The 24545-nt window shown below is 35.0% G+C and overlaps 1 protein-coding gene across 1 annotated transcript in view; it reads right to left on the bottom strand.

Annotated features, from left to right (window-relative positions):
* Positions 1-24545, bottom strand: part of EPC2 (enhancer of polycomb homolog 2) — a 128081-nt gene that overhangs the window by 76400 nt on the left and 27136 nt on the right. The window contains exon 2 of the mRNA XM_058548927.1: positions 6212-6371. Coding sequence (XP_058404910.1) covers positions 6212-6371 — 160 coding nt within the window. The remainder of the gene's footprint in view (positions 1-6211; positions 6372-24545) is intronic.

The following is a 24545-nucleotide window of genomic DNA, read 5'->3' as shown; positions in this document are numbered from 1 at the left end:
GATGGCCTGGGTTCAAATTCAGACTCTTCCACTTGCATTACTTTGGGCTATTTATGTAATCTTTCTTTAAAAAGGGGGTAAAAATATTAGCTGCCTCATAAGGTTCCTTTGAGAAGTAATTGACTTAATATATGTACAACACTAACAGGACCTGGGCACAGCAATCAGTAAATGTTAGCTATTTTACTACGCCTTTGTTTAGTCTTCTATAAAAATTTTCGAGAAATAAGCATATGAGAAAATATTTTTATGGGTAGGCAGCCCATTAAATTATACTACTAGGGTAAGATGAGAAGGAAATTTAGTCTTTTATGGTAGACTGGGAGACAGACAAGATGCTGAAAGGTGCCAAATCTCAAGGCAGTGTGGCATCACTGAAGAATCTTCCAGGAGATGCTAGTTGCTAGGTGAATATGCTGAAGGCCTATTTCTGGTAACTCCTATTAGCAAAATCAGGTGTGCTGGGTTATATCCCAGTATCTTCTGTGTGTCCTCCCACAGGACAGTTCTAAATGCTTCAGTACCAGGAAACACACACTGAAATACACACCTTAAAACCAATCTTACCTTTTGATTTGCCTATTAATTACCTCATGCCTAAAATATGTGCCACTATGCATCAAATTTACCACTATTGTGTCTTTATTTTCTCCCTAATTTCTTTAACTATGGTCTTTAATCTATTGTGCTGTATTTTACTCAAAGCCACCTCAAATCTTTTCTTTTTTTTTAATGGTGGACATAAATAAACGCATACAGGCCAAAGGGACACTCTCCTTGCACTTAGACTTCTCTTTTTGCACTTAGACTTCTATCTCTCCAATCCAGACTGCCCAATGATTATTTTGCTTTTTCCCCCAAACACCTGGCATTACTTTAATATTTTCTGAGTTTTGGGGCTCTTCCACCATCCTGGATTAGCAGCTCCCCAAATACTGCTCTACCATTTCAGCCCTCATGCCCACACTCATGGCTTTACCCAAGGACAGGAGGCTCAGTACAATCTTGAGGAGAAGAAGATCCTTAAAGCCAGGTGATCTGAATGTGGGTTGCCCTCAGAACCTGGCCTTGCTCACTCTCCCTGTTATCACCCCTCTAATCACCCCTACTTGGGATCTAGCTGCACCTAAAATGTGTTCCCACAAATCTGATACAATCCACTTCTGTATTCGTGGCACTGTTTTTCTAGTATTTATTTATTTATATATGTGATGTCATTTCATGGGATTTGTGCTCAATTTGATTTCTTAATACATACCCAGTGACATTTTCACAAGAAAATGATGTTCCTAGAATGCATCCTTTTCACCAAGAAGCTTTACTGTACAAACGAAACAATGCTCTTCATTTGAGATCTTCTCCAACACTTTCTAATCAAAACATGTTTGCCCCCACAGGGCAAAGAATCAATTATCATCACTTTTGTTTAATGGGGAGAATAGCTAAGGACATTCCAAGGATAATGATATTGAAGTTGGATGTTAGGCAAGCATCTGTCTCACTCTTGCTGAAAATCTAGTGGAATATACAGATCCACTTTACACTGATAGGTGGAATTTTTCTTCCTTTCCAAGTGTAGACTTGACAATGGTCAGCTTTATGGAACAGAGAAGGAGGTAGTTTCAAGTGTAGAGAGGTACACAGCAGTATACACAAACAGGCACTTTCCCAGGGCTTAAGATCTGGGCCACAGACACAAACAGCAGAATTCAATCTCCTTTGAGTGAGTTCCTCTCCTTGCCTGACAAGGAGAGGTACTACCCCACCTATCCTTTCTCCTAAACTCTCCTTTCTTTCAGCCAAGCAGGTGAGCTGTTCTACTGATCTGTGTTTGTAGGTGTAATGCACTGAGAAGGGGAAGTGAACCTTCATTTAAAAAAAAGAGAGTCCCATCTCCAAGAGCCATTTAATTGGGTTCAAAACTGGACACAAATTAACTTCAGAATACTTATGAAACAATATCTCAAGTTCCGTCATGTACTAAAATTCTGAGATACTTAATGTCAACTGTAAAATATTAACATTAAATAAAAGGGGTAATGGAAGGCCAAAATAAAAAAACTTACTGCAGTGTAAACAAAGCAGTTTCCTTAAGGAGAAAAGTTGGGTTCTGAATTTAATAAAGTTCTTAAACTCCAAAAGGAATGAAGGAATTTTAACATATGGGTTGAAGTACCCAAAGTAAATTTGTTATAACCGTAAGTAAAACAACAGATAGCATTTTCTGCATGTATCACACAACTGACCAGTGTGTAGAATTAGTCTAAACAAGGAACAGTTTGAGTATCTTAGGTCATCAAGGACTTTGTGCCTCCAAGATGCTTCCAATCTGGTAAGAATACTCCAGTGTGTTGTGACTGACCTGAATAAGTTCCCCAGAATATCAATATGGGTGACTACGGACAACTAGTACTGAAAGGGACAGGAAGGAACAAGAAGGTTTCTCTCACATCCATACCAAGACTGGAGTCATTCCACTTCCAATTCCTTCTTGGCAGACACTTTTTGCCCTAAAATGACATTGTTGGTGAGTAATTTTAATTTCTAACTTGGATCCACACAGCAGGTCTCAATTTCACGGGACACACCAATAATTTTATTCTCATATTTGATTCTGTGTACAATTTTGAGTCTTCCAAGATTGGTGTCTCAAAAATGCCATGGTGTGTATGATTTTATCTTCAATTATCCATTCATTCACCCATTTATTTATTCAGCAAATATTTAATTGCATACCTAACCACACGCTAGGTACTATATTAGGTAGTGAAATTAAAAGAAAAAAAAAAAGTCCTTGCTCTCAATGAGCATTATAGCCTAATGAGGCAACAGAGGGCAAGACAATCACAACTGAAGGTGGTCAATGCCACAATGAGAGTGTGCACATGTCACAGGAGGGCCTGAGGTAAACAGTGCCAAGAACTCTTGCTTAGAGGGGTCAGGAAAAGGCTCCTAATGGTAATCTGGGAGATGAGACTTGGAGAGCAAGTTGTATTTTAACAAACGCAAGAGAGAAGTAAAGGGCTACATGAAGACATGGAGGCATGAGAAAATAAGGCCTAAGTATCAGAGAGCTGCAAGGGGCTCATTATTATTGTAGCTGAAAGTGTGAAGGGTCAGACGAATTGGGGGAAAAAAGCATACTGAGACTGTAGTCTGGGACTGTATGTTGAATACAATGGAGCTCTGTTCCTGAGGAGCTTACCGTCTAGAGGAAGAAACAGACCCGCCAACAGTTCATTTCAATAAGGTTGGTGTCACAGTGGAAGAATACACAGGAAACTGTGGCTGGACAGGCATAAAAGAGGGCCTTAAACATCATACAAAGATGTTAAAATATTATCCTATATGCAACAGAGAGTCTGAGAAATTCTAAATGGGTAATATCACAATAATGGCAGTGTGGATGATGGACTGGAAGGCATAAAGACTAGAACAGAGAGACCAATAAAAAGTCTTCTGCCAAGCCCAAGCAAGCAACATGACAGGCCTGAACTAGGCCACCCTACTGTGGCAACTGTACAACGTTTTTCTCTAGCCAGGCAAATGGGGATTCTTTCAAATCTATCATTAAAAGAAGAAAAGGAAAAATCCATAGCAATATTTTCTGAAACTCCTTATATTTAAGGGCTTGGAAAGAAGTTACATCAAAAAACTTTAAAAAGCCTTCCTTGAAAAAAAAATCTCAATGATAACATGAGTTTAAATTTTAGTAGAGATAACCAAAAGGCCAACAATAAGTATATAGGTAAGCAAATTGTGGAATATCAATTTGATGGAAAATTATATATACATTAAAAATGACAGACTATACAAAAACCTGAGAAACTTAAACTAAAAGTAGAAAGAAAAGGCAGAATAAAAAGTTGTATATAGTGTGATATTGTATAGTATATAGAATATATATGCTGACAGACTAAAAAAGAAAAAAATGAAATAGTTAAAATAATTTTCTATTCTTTTTATTCCATTTATTACAGTGATAGGATGAAATAAAATGAAAAAACCAACACAAGATTAATGTTTATTGTATCCAATGGGCCTGACTCAGAAGGGTTACACCCAATTTCTGGTTCTTGGTTTCCAAGAACGGTTTTTACAAATGGTCCTGTTGTCCAGCTATACTGTTATTTAAATACAAAAAACCCAGATACTTTAGCTTGAGAAATCCTTAAAATTCCTATTATAAACAGCTATCTCCTTCCTGATACAAAGATAAGGCAACTTCAACAAGCTGAAAGGACTCAAAGTCAAAGAACATAGAGAAAACAATCACATAAGTAACTTTTGCACATGTGTTTCTCTTGAATGCTTAAGAGAAAAGAGTCTCTGAAAAACGGTTCTGACACTTAAGGGCTTGTCATAAGCCATTTAAAAACAATTCAGTCAACAAACATGCCTTTTATTGAGCATCTATAAGCCATGCGCTTTACTCTAAAGATACAAAGAGAAAATAAAACGTAGTCCCTGCCCTCAAGGAGCTCACAGTCTAAAAGGAGAGAAAGAATGGTTACAAATAATTACAATAAAGGATGGTGAGTCCTCTAATAAAGGTAAGTACAATGTATTGAGATAAGCAAAGAAGGGAGGTAGAAGGTGAAAAGTCAGGGTAAGCTTTGTAAGGGAGTTAGCTCTTAAACCAGCTTCAGGAAGGGAAAGAAGACTTGAACAGCACATGCAAGGAAGTGTGAAATGTGAAATAATGCAAATGGGGATAATTTTAAGTTAGTCTCTATGGTACAGACAGTGAGGGGAAGAGCAACAGGAAATGAGGTTAAAGGAGTAGGCACGGAACAGATCACTAAGGGCTTTGTATTCAAACTAGAAAATTTGGCTATTATTGAATTCTGTTAAATCTAAACTGCCATTAATTACAAGATGCGCTATTACTTTATGTACTGTAAGAAAGAAAAAAAAGCTTTATGTTGAGATCTATTAAGAAGTTTAATAGAATACTCCTGCATAAAGCTACACTACCAAAGGGCAACAACCTCAATGTAAGATAAAAAAATAAACCAGCCGTGCGGAAAGGAACAGCAAGGAATTTTGTATTTCTCAACACGCCCATAGGTGGAAGAAAGGGGAAAGAAATCTCCCCCTGAGAACTGAACTCCAAGTAGGTCTGCAGCCTCAACTAAAGCTACCAGTGTGGTCCAAAAACAAACAAATAAGCAAAGACTTTAAAGCGGTCTCAGGTTGATAGTGTTCCCAGATGCCTAGCAGAAACAAATGTAAATTTTCTTTAGTTAAACTAGACTTCAATTCAGGACCAATAGCAATTTAAGATGCAATTTTATTTCAAAGATGATACATAAAAAGTATATATCTTAGAATCAATGAAAAACAGATCTTACAGTCAGTCTTGAATCTGGAGATGTTTCAGAATTACCTGGGGAACTTTTTAAAAATACTTATTACCAGGCTGCATACCAGAGATTCTCAGACAGGTAGGCCTGAAGCAGAGCCTTGGAATCTCTATTTTAACAAGCTACTCAAGGTTTGTTTATGCAACCAGACAAGATACCAAGACACTAGCATCTGTCTGCAGAATCAGCTGAAAACTCCTACTGCACACATTAAAAAATGACAGCAGGATTTTAAGCCAGAATATAATTTGATCAGACTGACACTTTAGGAAGACCACTCTGACACCCGTGGACTTTGTGAAGACAGATTAGAAGAGGGTAAGGACAGGAGACGGAGAGTAGTAAATAGAATAGTTAGGAGATTATTGAAGTAGTTAAGGCAAGAGATGGTGATCATTTAAATAGTAACAATGGGGATAAAAATAAGAGTATCAAAGAGGCAGAAGTAGAATTTTATAAAAACTAGATGAAGGTAGAGGTGTAGGATCTAATTGTAAAAAATTTCAAAAGACTCACCCCTAATCAGCATTATAGCCACTAGTCTTTAAAAATAAATCTCATTTGGGTATGGTAATCAACCACCTTTTAGCTGTATAATAAAGTATAAGCGCTATAAAAAATCCTATACTATATAAACATCAAACGTTCCAAATGCAACTAACACTCAAAATGATCTCAAAGCTCAGATGTAAGCATAGAGAGATTTTTTCTTTCATGTTTCATATCTCTATAAATCAGTGTGTTTGAATTGAAAAATTAAAATCTCTTTGGGCAAAAAGAGAAAAGATTTTCACTGGTTGAAAAATTTAAATTACAAACAGAAAACAATGAATTAACAAACTTACGCTGAATATGAATGAACTGTTTTGGCTGTTTAAACTCTCCTTTGTACAAGCGATTGTAATAGTTGACGTTGCTCTCTGCCTCAGGAACTGGAATGACCATGCTCTCTTTTTTTTCTCTAAACACTTGCTGTGCTGAAATAGCTCGCTGTAAATGATGTTCCTGGAAAATGTAAAGTAGGCAACATAAGTTGTTTTAATAATGTTAATTCAATTCATAATTCCATTTAAAATTTACTTTGCAAGGTGCTTTAAGAATCAATTATAAATTGTCTTTTGCCACAGACCTACGGAAAACACTGCCATCATTCTCCCTTAATACCTGCACTCACACAAGCATCATCTTAAATGATTACAATTTTAATAAGTAAAATTTTTAAGAAAGATTAAATATATACATATTCATAAACTAGAATTTAACATCTTGATTACAAGAAAATTGATCTCTTATTTTGCTAAATTAACTGAGGTGTTTGTCACCAATACCAGATTTGGAAAAATATGCAAATGACAGGAAAAAATTTTGTTATCACAAATTTAACTATCTTCTGCATTTATATACCTGAAACTTCAACAGTACAAAATTCTGAATAATTCAAAGACAGATAAAATTATGTTTAACAGACTAAATTACTATCAGTGCAGGAATTAGTCAATTAGTCAAACCACTCATCTTGGAAGGATAAAGATGTCCAAAGAGAGTAAAATCTAAATTAAAACTTTAGGATCAACAGGGATTTAGTAAGGTAAAAGAGGAAAAGAAGAAACAATCCAGGCAGAGAAAACAACATCCAAAATGGACAAAAGCCCACAGACATTTAATGAAAGGCAAGCAGTTGAGGAAAGGGACAGGAGGGTGGGTGCTGGCTTAGACTGGAGAGTTTCTCTATTTTCAGTGCCAGGTAGAAACATGTTTTTCTTCATAGGGTAGGATCCCAAGTTGGAGCACTAAATACATTTCCCCATACAACTATCACTATCAATTTAGTTAGAATCTATTAGTAGTAAAAATTTCAGAGTTAACTAAGAAATTGTGAGGCGATCACACACACACATTGAATGAGCAATTTCTAGCATTATTTAAGCCTATATTTTCCTATTATCTCCTGGTCAAAGAAAGTTCTGCAGCATGCAATGCCACCTTGTATCTACATAATGTTTTACAGTTCTCAAAGTACATCCACAATCACATGCATATTAGCTCCTCAACAATCTTGGGACATAGGGGTAGATTTTATCCCATTTTGTACATGAGACTCAAGAAACAAGTGATTTGCTCTTACTCATGGTATAATATCTGAGACAGTCATATTTCAGGGCTCTGATGCCAGTATTCTTTGACTATGCCATCTTTACTTGAGAAGGCTTTATGTTAAAGCCAAAAACCATGTTCTTGTAATGCTGACAATCTACAGACATGGGTGACAAGAGGAAACTGAGTTAACTGGCAGCACATTTTTGATCTGAAGAGATTGTTTTGATATATATTGCACTTTCCCATAAGTACAAAACATTTGTAGGTATTATCCAATTCTTAAAGTACATCTTTAATAGATGAAGATTTAATAATAATTTAATTTTACAAATGAGAAAATTTAAAAACAGATTATAGATGACGCTCTTCTTGTTAACACAGTTGGCAGATGACAGAGCTGCAGCCTGAAATTAAGGAGCCAGAACATGACATACTCCCCTATTTTAATTTATAGATTAAATGTAGCTCTAAAAATAAATTCTCAGCTATCATTTCCTTCCCCAGATTATTAGACAGTCCCTCAACCCCCAAAATCAGAAGAAAACAACAACAGTATGGCTTCCAGCGGCCTGTACTTCATACAATAACCATAACCAGTGGCAAAGAGACAAAATCCTGGAAGTAGGTATCAGAGTTTTGATCTGTCTTTATTGGGGGAAGGGGTATCGGTATCAGGAGTAATATCGATTCCTTGTTACATGCTGCATTATAGACTGGTGACGTTAGTTTTTTAAAAATAACTAAAAATCAAGCACTATCTGATTTCCTTTCCCTTAAAAAGGCATCCTTTTGGCCCACCAACTCCACTTACGGAATTTATCAAAAGACAACAGACAAACGGGCAACAGTGACTAAATAAAAATGCTCACCATGGCATTGTTTATAATACCAAAAAAAAAGGTCTAAATGTCAATAAATAAGGAATTAGTTTTAAAAATTATGTTATACATACAAAATAGAACCCTTAGGTAATAGTAAAACACAACATAATGTAGATTTCTGACTTGAAAAGACATTAGGATATTAAGCAGGCTATAAAATAACATGTATGAATACAAATGAATATTTATGTAGATAAAAGAGCCTGAAAGAATACAGAATAGAATATACAACAAAATGCTAACAATTTAGGTGGCTCTTATTTTCTTCTGTGTGCCATTTTGTATTTTCTGTGGTAAATTTGTATTGTTTTCATAAATTTAAAAAATGCTATAAAAGTTTTGCAACTTAAATGAAGGAACTCTACAAAAATACAATCATGTGTCACTTAATGATGGGGATAAGAGTTCTGAGAGATGTGTTGTTACGCGATTTCATCATTGTGCAAACATCATAGAGTGTACTTAGACAAATCTAGATGGTATAGCCTACTACACACCTAGGCTATATGATAGTAATGTTATAGGACCACCATCATATATGCAGTCCGTCGTTGACTGAAACATCATTACATAGCACACGACTGTACACAAAATCACTTCTTATGGTTACTTTGACATTCTGAAATATCCTTTAGAAACCTACTATATTATACCTAAACATTTTTTGCATTTTCCTAGACATATTATACATTCGCTATACCTTATATTTTTCCTAGTAACACATGAAATTACATGATAAACCATTAAAAGCAAACTAAAAGCAGCTAAATAATTCACGACTTTTAGTCATATAAAATAAGTACCAAGCACAACCGTTCAAGATGCAGGGTAGAAATTTTTTTCTTTTGGAGATGAGTAAACTAATGCTCTATGGCCACATTGGTAGAAATTAGCAAGGCTGAAATTTGAATTCTTATTTGTATGTCTCTTTTTCATCTTGCCAAGCTCATGCTCCAACTTGTTGGGTTTCAGAATCTATCAGTTGAGTTAGGCTGCATACAATGTCAAAAACTTATTCATTGGTATTTTAAAAATTCACACACAAAACTCCTAATTTAAGATAGCAGACAATGTGTACATTTATCTACTCTACCTCCCTATAATAGTAAACTTACTAGTAAGGACTAAGAAACTTATAAAGCCGCAACGACAAAGAAAATGAGAGATGAGCCATCAGCACAAAACAGAGTACAGCAAAATTCTGTGAGATCAAAATCAAAACAGGAAGTTTTGAATCCTTGCAGAGAAGGAAAAAATAAAAATGGCCCATCTGTTACAAACAGCTAGAATGAGACAAGCCCTTTTTTGCCTACTCCTTAAAAGCAGATCATTCTACACAGACAGAAGAGGGCATTATCGAACCAGGAATATTTTTAACCACCCCAAATCTACAAAAATGAACAGAAAAAGTTTAATAAGCCTACTGCCACTATTAAAAATCAAAAAACAAGATTCAACTATACCTCTAATAAACTCTCTCCACTCCAGGAGGGAGGGACAAAAGGAAACTTTAAGAAAAATGCTCCAAACTTAATTAAACATGCCCAAAAGAAGCATTTAGGGATATGAAAAATCACCTTGAATCAGAAACTCAAAAACTAAGATCAGAGAAGGAGGAAAAAGACTCTCAAAAAAATGGAAACAGTTGACTGAATTCAGGAAAGAAAGAAAAAGATAATTATCTCAGAGATAACGACAAAACTACTGGAAGCCTAGTGTAAAATAAACAAAAACGTAAGTGTGTTGCATAAAGGTTTTCAAATAACCAAGAGAATGAAAATGAGGTAAAGAAAGAAGTGAGCAAGAAATAAGATGGCAGCATGTAAAAGGCAAAGAAGGAATGACGTTCATATAATTGGAGTTCCTGAAAAACAAACAAACAATCAATCAATCAACAGAACTAATATAAAACAACATCCCCCAAAATGTCTGGAAATAAAACATATGAATCTACAATATCCAAAAAAGCCCACCAGGGAGAAAGACGGCATACAAGAACTTGCACCACCACAGACAGAATCTGACAGCACTTGGTGCAATCAGGAGAAAATGCTCCGCTTGTGGCTTCTCCCTGGGGAGGGTAAGAGAAGACTGGAATGTTCACCCAACATTCTAGCTTATTGGAGACCCACCCAAATGACTAATTTCTGTCTTACCTAACAGAGAGAGCTGACTGAACCAGTACTCTTTGGACGCCTGGGTGCTGTGGAGAATAAGAGAGCTTAGAGGCTTATTGCAGTACCACAGACAGACACCAGAGGGGAGCAAGAAAATACAAAAGCCTGAAAAAGAAACCAGCAAATCTCTCTAATTGGGAAATTATCCATACATGCCCAGAAGACACATCTACAGAAAAGGTTTAAAGGGCTTCCAGACTCCCTGAATGGGCTGATTGGTAAAGGCTTCCCCCTGTATGAAGCCAACTTGTAAAGACTGGGAGAGGTGGTTGTTCTTTCAAATGCACAAATTATAGCAAAAAAATAACAAGGCACATGAAGAAACAGGGAAATATGGCTCAATCAAAGGAACAAAATAAATCTCTGGAAACTGACTCTAAAGAAATGGAAATCTGTGAATTATCTGACAACAAAGTTTAAAATAATCATCTTAATAAAGCTCAATGAGCTACAAGAATATACAAATGGACAACTAAACAAAAAAAGGGAAACAATGCATAAACAAAATGAGAATATCAACAAAGAGATTAAAAAAAAACAAAGCAATTCTGGAGCTGAAAAATACAATAACTGAATTGAAAAATCCACCAAAGGGATTCCACAGCAGACTTGATCAAGCAGAAGGAAGAATTAGTAAATTCAAAGACAGATCATGTAAAATTATCAAGTCAGAGGAACAAAAAGAAAAAAGAATGAAGAGAGTCCAAGGGACTTACAGCACACCTCAACAGACCAATATATGCATTATGGAAGCTCCAAGAGGAGAAGAGAGAAAGGAGCAGAGAGCTTGTTTAAAGAATTAATGGCCGAAAACTTTCCAATCCAAGGACGAAATGGACATCCAAATTCAAAAAGCTCAAAGAACTCCAACTAAGATAAACTTAAAGAGGCCCACACTAAGACACATTAAAATCAAACTGTCAAAAGTCAAAGACAAGAGAGACTCCTGAAAGCAGCAAGGGAAAAGCAAATCATCACGTACGAGGGAGTACCCACAGATTATCAGCAATTTCTCATCAGAAACATTACAGACCTGAAAGGAGTGGGATGACATGTTCAAAGTACTGAAAGAAAAATAACTGCCAACCAAGATACTATATCTGGAAAAACTGTCCTTCAAAAATGAAGGAGAAATAAAGGTCTACCTAGATAAGAAAAAGTTGAGGGAGTTCATCACTATTAGACCTACCTTGTAAGAACTGCTAAAGGGAGTCCTGCAAATCGAAACAAAAGGACACTAGACAGCAATACGAAAGCATTTGAAAACAAACTCTCTGATAAAGGTAAACATATAGACAAATACAGAATCTTGTAATACTGTATTGGTGGTGCAAAAATCACCTCTAATTCTAGTATAGAATTTAAAAGATAAAAGCATAAAAATTCAATATAAAACTATGGTAATGGATACAAAAAATAAAAAGATGTAATTTGTGACAATAATATAAAGTGCAGAAGGAGATGTAGAGGACTTGGGCTTTTGTATGTAACTGAATTTAGGTTACCAGTTTAATACAGACTGTTACAACTATACAATGTTTTATGTAATCCCTGTGGTAACCACAAAGAAAATATCTATAGTAGATGCACAGAAGAAAATGAGAAAGGAATCAAAGCCTGTTTACTTCAAAAGAATCAACGAAACACAAAGGAAAGCAGCAAGAGAGGAAAAAGAAAGACAAAATAACTACAAGACATATAGTAAACAATTAACAAAATGACAATAATAAGTCCTTCACTATCAGTAATTACTTTAAACGTAAATAAACTAAACTCCCCAACCAAAAGACAGAGAATGACTGAACAGATTAAAAAACAAGATCCAACTATATGCTGTCTATGAGAGACTCACTTTAGATATAAGGATATACATAACCTGAAAATAAAGGGATGGAAAAAGATATTCTATGCAAATAGTAACCAAAAGAGTTACCACCCATAAGTGGGTGGCCACACTTATATCAGACAAATAGACTTTAAGCCAGATACTGTCACAAGTGACAAAAGAAGGACATTACACAACGATAAAAGGGTCAAGTGTACCAGGAAGCTATAAATTATAAATATATATGCATCTAACAGCAGAGCACCCAAACACATGAAGCAAACACTGACAGAACCGAAGGGAGAAATAGACATACTACAATAATAGTAGTAGATTTCAATACCCACTTTCAATAATGGATAGATCAACCAGACAGAACATCGATAAGGAAAGAGAGGACTTGAACAACACTCAGACCAATTGAACCTAACAAACATATAAAGAACACTTCACTCAACAACAGAATACACATTCTTCTCAAGTGCACACAGAACATTCTCCAGGATAGATCACAAGATAGGCCACAAAACAAGTTTCATCAAATTTAAGACTGAAATCATACCAGGTATCTCTTCCAACCACAATGGAATAAAACTAGAAATCAACAGCAAAAGGAAAACTGGAAAATTCACAAATATGTGAAACTGAACAACATACTTCTGAACAATCAATGGGTCAAAAAAGAAATCACAAGAGAATTTAGAAAAATATTGAGAAAAATGAAAACAAAAACACAACATAAAACTTAGATGCAGCAAAAGCAATACTAAGAAGGAAGCTTATAGGAGTAAATGCCTACCTTTAAAATTAAATTAAAATTAAATTAAAAAAAGAAAATAGATCTCAAATCAACAACCTAACTTTATACCTCAAGGAACAAGAAAAAGAACAAACAAAACCCCAAGTTAGCAGAAGGATGGAAATAATACAGATTTAGTAAAGAGTAGAAATAAAGAATAGAAAAAAGTCAACAAAACTAAAATTTGTTTTGAAAAGATCAAAAAAAAAAAATCAACAAACCTTTAGCTACACAAACTAAGAAAAAAAGAGAAAACTCAAATACCAAATAACGGAAATGAAAGAGAAAAACATTAAAACAGATGCCACAGAACTAAAAAGTATCATAAAAGACTACTACAAACAATTATACATCAACAAATTGAATAACCTAGAAGAAATAAATTTCTAGAAACATACAACCTACCAAGACTAAATTATTAAGAACAAAAAATCTGGGCCGGCCCCATGGCTTGGTGGTTAAGTGCGCGCGCTCCGATGCTGGTGGCCCGGGTTCGGATCCCGGGCGCGCACCGAGGCACCACTTCTCCGTCCATCCTGAGGCCAAGTCCCACATACAACAACTAGAAGGATGTGCAGCTATGACATACAACTATCTACTGGGGCTTTGGGGGGAAAAAATAAATAAATAAAATCTTTAAAAAGAAAAAAAAAAAAGAATAAAAAATCTGAACAAACCCCTAACTAGTAAGGATATTTAATCAGTAATCAAATACCTCCCAAAAAGAAAAGCTCACCACCAGATGGCTTCACTAGAGAATTCTACCAACATCTAAAGAATTAACACCAATCCCTCTCCAACTCTTCCAAGAAATTAAAGAGGAAGAAAAACTCATTTTACAAGGCCAGTATTATCCTGATACCAAAATCAGACAAAGATTCTAGGAGAAGGGGGTGGGCATTGGGGGAAAATGGGTGAAGGTGGTCAAAAGGTACAAAATTCCAGTTACAACATTAATAAGTTTTAGGCATGTAATGCACAGCATGGTGATTATAATTAACAAGACTGTATTGTATATTGGAAAGTTGCTAAGACAGTAAATCTCAAAAGTTTTCCTCACAAAAAAAACAACTTTGTAACTATATGAGATGATGGACGGTAACTAAACTTATTGTGGTAATCATTTCACAATATATACATATATCAAATCATTATGTTGTATGCCTTAAACATAATGTTATATGTCAATTATACCTCAATAAAATGGGGGCAGGGGGGCAATACTACAAAGAAAAAAAGAACTACAGACCAATATCCCTGATGAATATCGATGCAAAAGTCCTCAACAAAATACTAACAATCCAAATCCAACAACAAATTAAAAGTATATACATTACAACCAAGTGAGGTTTATTCCTGGAATGCAAGAATGTTCAATATACAAAAACTGATCAATGTAATTTACACTGTAATAAAAAAATGAAGGACAAAAACTATATGATCATTTCAACTGATGCACTGACAGAATCCAACACTCTTTCCTAATAAAAACACTCAACAAACTAGAAATAGAGGGACATTATCTCAATATAATAAAGGCCATATTTGAAAAGCCCACAGCTAACATCATACTCAACAGTGAAAAACTGAAAGCTTTTCCTTTAACATCAAGAACAAGTCAAGGATGTCCGCTTTTGCTCTTCTATTCAACATAGTACTGGAAGTCCTAGTGAGAGAAATTACCAAGAAAAGCAAATAAAAGGCATCCAAACTGGAAAGAAAGAAGTAAAATTATCTCTGTCCACAGATGAAATGTTCTTTTATATAGAAAACCCTAAAGATTTCACACAGAAAAAATTGTTAGAACTACTAAATGAATTTCAACAAAGTTGCAGGATAGAAGATCAACACACAAAAACCAGCTGCATTTCTGTACACTAACAATATACAATGTGTAAAGAAAATTAAGAAAACAATTCCATTTAGAACAGTATCAAAAAGAATAAAATACTTAGGAATAAACTTAACCACAGAGGTGAAAGGCAGGTACATTGAAAACCACAAAACACTTCTGGAAGAAATTAAATAAGACGTGAGTAAATGGAAAGATACTCTGTGTTCATGGACTGGAAGACTTACTATTAAAAACAGAACTACCATATGATCCAGCAATCCCACTTCTGGGTATATATCCAAAAGAATTGACAACAGGATCTCAAAGAGGTATTTGCACACCCATGTTCACTGCAATGTTATTCACAATAGCCAAGAGGTGGAAGCAACCCAAGTGTTCACTGACAGCTGAACGGTTAAACAAAATGCGGCATATACATAAAATAGAATATCAGTCAGCCTTAAAAAGGAAGGAAATTCTGACACATGCTACACCATGGATGAATCTTGAGGACGTTATAACAAGTGAAATAAGCCAGTCACAAAAAAGGCAAATACTGCATGATTTCACTTACATAAGGTCTAAAGCAGTCAAATTCTAAGAAACAGAAAATAGAACGGTGGTTGTCAGGGGCTGGGGGGAGGAGAAAAAGGGAAGTTGTTGTTCAACAGGTACAGAGTTTCAGTTTTCCAGGACAAAAAAAGTGCTAGATATCTGATGCATAACACTGTGCATATATTGTTGACACTACTGGACTGTACACTTAAAGATGGTTTAGATGGTAAATTTTAGGTTATGTGTTTTTTACCACAATAATAATAATAAGCTCACCAAGTACCTGGTAAAGTAACCCAGAACAACCAACTCTGACATATATTTGAATAAAACTATTTCAAAAATAATGAAAAAAAAACCCTCAAGGCTTCCAAACAAGAATAATATTAATTATTATAAATTAATACATATTATTATTATAATAACTTAAAAGGATCAAAAGAATCAGACTAACATCGGATTTCAAAAACAACACATAAAGCAAAGCATCAAGGAAGCAGCATTTTCAGAAACCTCAATGAACCAAAAGTGTGAAGCAAGGATTTTATATCCAGCTAAGCTGTCCTTCAAGTATCAAGGCTATAGAAAGAACTTATGGAATTCTGTAGGGGAATTCTGAGGAATCTACTAGAATACAGCACTATTCAACAGAAATATAATGCAAGCCACAAATGTGAGCCAAATATTTAAATTTTCTAATAGCCACACATAAAAAAGTAAAAAGAAACAGATGAAATTAATTTTAATATATTTTATTTAAGCCAATATATATATCCAAAATATTATCATTTTCAACATGTAATCAATATAAAAATGTACTGGGATATTTAAATTTTTTTCTTCCATACCAAGTCTACAAAATCTAGTGTGTGTTTTACATGTATAGAATATCTCAATTCTATACCAGCCATATTTCAAGTGCTCAGAAGCCACAAGTGACTATTGGCTACATACTGGATAATGTAGTCCATCTTCAGCAGTATTACATATATATACCTTTCTCAAAGATGAGGAAAAGGCTGGGATACTAATGTACAAACATCTGTACACTAAAGTGGAAATAATGCAACTAAAAATGGGAGAGGGAAAAAAAAAATACAAACCTTTTCAAATACCAAAAATAATCTTTAGATAAGAGAGCAAGAATTAAAGAGAAATAAACAGAGCCAATATAACATAATACAAAAAATTATTAAATATTATGACAGAGTTGAGACCAAACATTTTCAGTGGTATCAAAAAATGTGAATGGGCTTAACTCATCTATGAAAACAAAAAGATTTTTCTTTCTTTTCTTTTTTTTTGAGGAAGATTGGCCCTGAGCTAACATCTATTGCCAATCTTCCCCTTTTTTTTCTTTTTCCTCCCCAAAGCCCCAGTACATAGTTGTATATCCTAGTTGTGGGTCCTTCTACTTCTTCTATGTGGGATGCCACCTCAGCATGGCTTGATGAGCGGTGAGCAGGTCCACGCCCAGGATCCGAACCAGCAAACCCCGGGCTGTGGCAGCAGAGCGTGCAAACTTAACCACTACACGACCCGGCCAGCCCCCAAAAAAGATTTTCAATCTGCCTCATAACCCAAGACTCAACTATATGCTGAATACAAGAAACACATAAAAAAAAAAAATGTGGTTCAGAAAGAAAAAAATTAATAGGATGGATGAAAGTTTATCAGGAAATGGAAGACAATAAGAAAGACAAGCAGATCCTAATATCAGACAAGTAGAATTCAGGCCAGAGCATTAAGCATGACTTAAAAATTACAATTCAAAACAAAGATTTTGAATATCTATATATCCTTTATGAATATCTAGATCTATATAGATCTTGAATATCTATACAGCAAATAATGTAATAACCATTTTACAAAGCAAGAGCTACATGATATGCAAGGACTGATAAAGACACAATAATAACTAACTTTTAATACACCACTCAGCATAAGGCAAATCAAGTGGATAAAGAACAGGCAAGGACTTAAGCAACTTAATAAAGTACATCTTACAGCTATAGATCAAACTTTACACTCAATGCCCCTTCTTCTCAAGTACCCAAAGAACTTTAATAAAACTGAGCATAGGTTAGTTAAGAATTACAAAGAATAGGGTATTATAAATGGAATAGAGGGAATAAGGAGGGAGTGAAAATTCTCTGAGCACACCCTTTGTACAGTTCTGAATTTTAGAACCATGTTAATGTTTCACATGCTCTAAAAACAAAATCAACAAGGATGTAGGGAGAAGCCAAAATAGAATACAAAGAGAAACAACAAACCTACATCACTTATTAGAAATGAATATTCATATGTCTACACTCAAGGGGATGGGAAATGAACTTAAGTTCCTCTGGAAAATAATGATTTAAGGTTCATCAGTAAAACTTCGATAACACATACTTCAAAGGACTGTTGTGATAATTATTTAAGTTAACAAGGTGTTCAGAATAGCCCATGGCACATTGTAAGGGATAAAAGTTTCTTGTTTTTATTAAAACATATCACAAAGGTACAATATTCAAAATAGTGCATTTTAAGAACAAATGCAAAAGTGAAAAATTTAATAATTTTGACAACTAAAACTTTTTTTCAACATTCATTCATAACAAAAAGTTCCCGGAGAGCAAGAAAACATTGTCAACATGATAAACGGCAGGCACTTAGGGAAAACCTACAGCTAACAGCATACTTAATGGTCAAAGACTGAATGCTTTCCTCCTAAGACCAAAAACTAGCCAAGTCTGTTCTCACCACTTCTAGTTCACATTTTACTTGAGGTTCTAGCCAGTGCAGTGTGGGAAGAAAAATAAATAAGGGCATGCAGACTGGAAAAGAAAACGTCAAACTATTTGAATATGATATGATCATGTAGGGAGAAAATCCTAGGGAATCTCAACAGAGCTGCTAGAACTAAGAAGTGAAATGAACAAGGTTTCAAGTTGATATTCAAAACTCAACTGTATTTCTACATACTAGCATACTGAAAAATGAAAATAAAAAGCAATACCATTTACAACAGCATCAAAAGTACTAAACACTTAAGGATAGGTTTAACAAAATCATGTGTAAAACTTGCACAACAATATAAATGGAGACATATAACATGTTCATGGATTGGAAGGTTTAATACTGTTAATGTCTATTTTCCCCCAAATTGATCCAGACACTTAATACAATCCCAATCAAAACTTCACCAAGCTTTTTTTTTTTTTACATAAACGGACAAGCTAATTCTAAAATTCACAAAGGATGGCAAAAGAAATAGAATAGACAAAACAATCCTGAAAGAAAAGAATAAATCTGAAGAACATACATAATCTGATTGCAAGACTTACTTATTAAGCTAAATTAACCAACAGTATGTTCCGGCATAAGGATGAACATATAAAGCAACGGAAAAGACAGGAATCTAGAAATAGACTCACATACATACAGGTAATGAATTTTAGACAAAGTTGCCAAATAATGGGGGAATTAAATGGAGGTAAGGAGAGTCTTTTCAACAAATGGTCTGGACATGAGTTTGGGGAAAAAATGAGCCTGTACTCCTACCTCACACTATACATAAGAGTTAACTGAAAATAGATCACATACTTAAACATAAAGCCTAAACTCATAAAACCTACATAAATCTACAAGAAAATATAGGAGAAAAATCTTAGTGACCTTGGGTTTGGCAAAGATTTCTTAGGACATAAAAAGCACAAATTATAAATGAAAGAACTGTTAAACTGGACTTCCTCAAAATTAAAAAACTGTGCTAGTCACAATATATTCTTAAAACAAAAAGACAAGCCAGACTAGCAAAAAATATTCACAATACATATATGAGAGGCCTTGAATGCAGAATATATAAAGAACGCTTATAACTCAATAATAAGAAAACAACCAAATTTTTTAAGAAAATGGGCCAACCATTTAAACAGACACTTCACCAAAAAAGATACAGGAATGGCCAATAAGAACTTGAAAAGATGATCAACATCTTTATATGAGGGAAATGCAAAATAAAACCACAGACAGTTTTGACTACACACCTACAAAAATGATTAAAATTAAAAAACTGACAACACCAACTGTTGGTGGGAGTGTCACCACTTTGGGAAACTGTTGAGCAGTTTCTTATAAAGTAAATATACACTTATTACATGACCCAGGAATCCTACTAAGTATTTACCTGAAAACTGAAATGCAGGTCCACAACTTGCACATGAATGTTAACTGCAATTTTACTCCCAACAGCCAAATATTGGAAACAATACAACTGTCCATCAACCAGTAAATAGATAAACAAAGTGAACACATTCATTCAACGGAATACTACTTAGTTAAAAGAAAAAAAAAAGGAGTGACAAACTAATGATACACACAACAAAGATGAATCTCAAAAGTATACTGAGCAACAATCAGACACAAAGGGCTACATACTGTATGGTTCCCTTTATATGAAGTTTGTGAACAGACAAAACTAATCTATAGTGATCAAAATCAGATCAGTAATTGCCTAAAATGGGGGTGGAGTATACGACTGCAAAAGCTTGGTTAAAGGGAACTTTTGTGGGGAATGAAAATGTCCTATGCCTTGTTGGGGGTGGTGGTTACACAGGTATATTTGTTTATTAAAATACAGAACCATACATAAAATAAATCCTTTATACTATATGTAAATTATACTTCAATAAAGTTGATTTTAAAAGTCTAGAAAAAATAACTTGTAAACAAAAATTTAACATAAACAGAACATGCCGACAAGGCAGTATTTACAACGCTGGTGAAACTATGATGAGTAAAACAGGCACTTGCAAGAATGAATGCTAGTGAATGTGTTAAAGTGTAAATTGGTATGTTCTGGAGAACAGTTTGATAATATATTTCCAAGCCTTAAAGTTTCTAACAGTTAACCTATTATTTATACAATAATTATAATAGTAAAACTGGAAACAATCTAATCATCTCCAATACTTGAGTAAGTATATTTTAGTACATCCATATAATGGGATTTACTTACTGCCATTTAAAACTTCTTCAAAAATAACTCAATGACATTTGAAAATGCTTATGCATTAAGTAGAAAAATCAGGAAAAAAAATCACATATTGAGGATAATCTCAAATTCAGTAAGGTAAAAAGAATGATAGGTAATAGCATGCATAAATGCAGAACTAAAAAGAAAGAAAAAAGCTGGAAAGAAATGTGCCAAACTATTAGGTAGTGAAATTACAGCTGGTCTCTGTTTTCTTCCATACATTTTCTGCAATTTACTCAAAGAGTATGTATTACAAAACGCAACCAGTGCCAATCTTTAAAACCACTTAAATTGACCTGGTATTTCTTTCAGAATCAAAGAAAGGAAGAGATGAAGGAAGACAAAGAAAAAAAGACTCTAGATAAGTCCTTATCCTATTCTAATTAAACCTGCTTCTCCTCTAGTACTAACTTTCTAAATCTGATTCTCGTCCCTGGCAGCATACTAAAATCACTTGGAGAGGTCAAATATGGAGTATATGCGAGACAGAAGTGGCAGCAGAAACCAGTTAAAAGGCTTCAGTAGCTGACTTCCACTCCAACAAAGATGAAATACCTACAATGGAATATTGTTCAGCCATATAAAGAATTGAAGTACTGATGTATGCTACAACATGGACGAACATTTCAAATATACTATATGAAAGACACAAAAGGCCACATACCGTAATAGGCAAATCCATAGAGAAAAAAAGTATATTAGTGGTTGCTGGGGACTGGGTGGGAGGGGGGTGGGTAGGAGGAGTAGGATGGAGAGTGATAGGGTTTCTTTTTTGGGTAATGGAAGTGTTCTGGAACAAGACAATTGTGACAATTGCACAACATTGTGAATATACTAAAAACCACTAAACTGTACACTTTAATATCATGAATTATATGTTATACGAATTTTATCAAAATAAAAAATGGCAAAGAAAAAAAAAGATGAAGTGTCAGGGCTTGAATTCACCCTTCTACCAGAAGCCAAAACAAACAAAATCTGACAGAAGAGTTGACACAATGTTTTTCCAAACACTGGACACCAGTCAGTAAAGGACAATGATCCTTGAGAGAAGAAAAACAAAATAAGGTGAGCCTTACAATTGCCTCAGTTTACTGCATTTAAAGAGTTTTCACACCATGGAGCAAGAGAGGGAACTGAGGCAGAGTCTAGAAGACTTCATGAGTTAAAGAGACAGAAATAAGAGTCTAGAGAGACTTAGGCACCTAGAGTTCATAGAACAGAGTACCAGAGAGTAAAGAACTGCACAGAGAGAGAACCTATGAGATCTGCAGAGGGTTCCCTGAAGTATTCAGCAGAGTACTGATCAATTCATGTGTGTGAAGAAACGACCTGACAACGGAAAAGCAACTAGCCCAAAGGATTAGAGGGAACAGAGTCTGTCACTCAGGCAAGGAAGAGCACCTGTTCCCACTAACCAGACTGGAAAAAAAAGACATGCTACATACATACAGAGGAACAAAGATAAGGATGACATAGGATTTCTCATTAGAAACAATACAAGTGAGAAGACTAGAGCACCACTTTTAAAGTACTAGAATAAAAAAAACCCATCAACCTACAATTCTATATCCAGCAAAAATATTTTTCAAAAAACAAAGGTGAAATAGAAATCTGTCGTACAAAAATAGACATATACCATAATGTATATTTATAAATTGTTAACAGGATAAATCTATGTTACATGCTTTACCACACACAGAAAAGGCAAAATAAAGACATTTTTAGACATACAAAAGCTGAAAGTATTCACCACCAGCAGACCTGCACTACCAGAAATGTTAACAGAAGTCCTTTGGAAAGAAGGAAACCAATACCAGATGGAAGTTTGGGTCTAAGACAAATTGATGAAAAGCAGAAGTAATGATAACTACAAAAGTAAATATATACAGGGGCCGGCCCGGTGGCGCAGCGGTTAAGTGCGTACTGCGGCGGCCCAGGGTTCGCAGGTTCGGATCCCGGGCGCGCACCGACACACCGCTTGCTAAGCCATGCTGTGGCGGCGTCCCATATAAAGTGGAGGAAGACGGGCACGGATGTTAGCCCAGGGCCAGTCTTCCTCAAGAAAAAAGGGGAGGACTGGCATTGGATGTTAGCTCAGGGCTAGTCCTCCTTGCAAAAAAAAAAAAAAAAAAAAAAGTAAATATATACATATTTTTCTTATTATTTAAAAGTGTTTGAAAAATAATTGGCTGTTTAAATAAAAATAATAACAACATATTACAGGGTTTTTACATATGTAAAATGTATGAAAACAATAGCATGAGGGCTAGGCAGGGAGAAATGTAAGTACACTATTGTAAGGTTCTTACACCATACAGCAGTACCACTTGACGGTAGATTGTGATAAATTAAAGATGTATATTATAAACCCTAAATTAGAGTTTCTCGACTTTGGCACTACTGACATTCTAGGTAAGATATTCTTTGTTGTGGGAGGCTGCCTTGTGCATTGTAGAATGTTGAGCAGCATCCCTGACCTCTACCAACTAGATGTCGATAGCATCCCACTAGTTGTGAAAATCAAAAATGTTTCCAGACATTACCAAGTGTCCTCTTGGAAATAAATCAGACCCCAATGAGAACCATACCCCTAAAGCAATCACTAAAGTAACAAAGAGTTATAGCTGATAAGCCAACAACAGAGATAAAATGGAATCATAAAAAATAATCCAAAAGAAGCCAGGATAAGAGGGAAAGGGAAAAAAGAACAAAAGAAACAAACAGAAAACAGTAAGATGACAGTGTGAAACCTACCTATATCAAAAATCATATTCAATCTCAGTAAACTAGGAATAGGGGGGAAATTCCTCAACTTGATAAAGAATATCTAGAAAAAATCTACAACTGGCATCATACTTAACAGTGAAAAACTTGAAGCTTTCCCACAGATCTATTACAAGGCAAGGATGTTCCCTCCTCATCACTCTGTTTTGATATCATACTGGAAGTTTTAGCTAATACAAAAAGACAAGAAAACAAATAAAAGGTATATAGATTAGGAAAGAAGACATAAAATTATCCTTGTTCACAGGAGACATGATCATTTATGTAAAAAATCTGCAAGAACTGACAAAAAACTCCTGGAACTAATAAGTGATCACAGCAAGGGTGCAGGATTCAAGGTTAATAAAATTGCTTTCCTATATATCAGCAATGAACGAGTGGAATTTGTAATTAAAAACACACCACCACTGGGCCAGCCCAGCGGTGTACTGGTTAAGTTTGCGTGCTCCGCTTTGGCGGCCCAGGGTTCACAGGTTCCATCTCAGGTGCGGACCTACAGACTGCTCATCAAGCCATGCTGTGGCGGCATCTCACATACAAAAAATAGAGGCAGACTTGCACAGATGTTAGCTCAGCCCACCATTAACATTAACATCCAAAAAAATGAAATACTTACGTGTAAATCTAACAAAATATGTACAATATCTATGATGAAAAACTACAAAATTCTCATCAACAAAATCAAAGAACTAAATAGATATTCCACATTCATGGATAGGAAGACTCAATATTGTCAAGATGTCAGTTCTTCCCAACTTGATCTATAGATTCAAGGCAATCTCAATCAAAATCCTAGCAAGTTATTTTGTTGATATTGACAAACTGATTCTAATAAAGTTTATATGGAGAGGTAAAAGACCTAGATTAGTCAACACAATATTGAAGGAAAGGAACAAAGTTGGAGGACTGACACTATCCGACTTCAAGATTTACTATAAAGCTACAGTAGTCAAGACAAGAATAGATAATAGATCAATGGAATAGAATAGAGGGCCCAGAAATACACCCATATAAATACAGTCAACAGACCTTTGACAAAGGAGCAAAGGCAATACAATGGAGCAGACAGTCTTTTCAACAAATGGTGCTTGAACAACTGGACATCCACATGTAAAAAAAATGAATCTAGACATATATCTTACATCTTTCACAAAAATTAAGGCATAACGGATCAAAGACCTAAATGTAAAATGCAAAACTA

This window comes from Diceros bicornis, chromosome 10 (genome assembly GCF_020826845.1).
Source record: "Diceros bicornis minor isolate mBicDic1 chromosome 10, mDicBic1.mat.cur, whole genome shotgun sequence".
In the NCBI taxonomy this organism is placed as follows: Eukaryota; Metazoa; Chordata; class Mammalia; order Perissodactyla; family Rhinocerotidae; genus Diceros; species Diceros bicornis.
The sequence above is the reverse complement of the archived record's forward strand: the minus strand, read 5'-3'. Positions and strand labels throughout refer to the sequence as shown.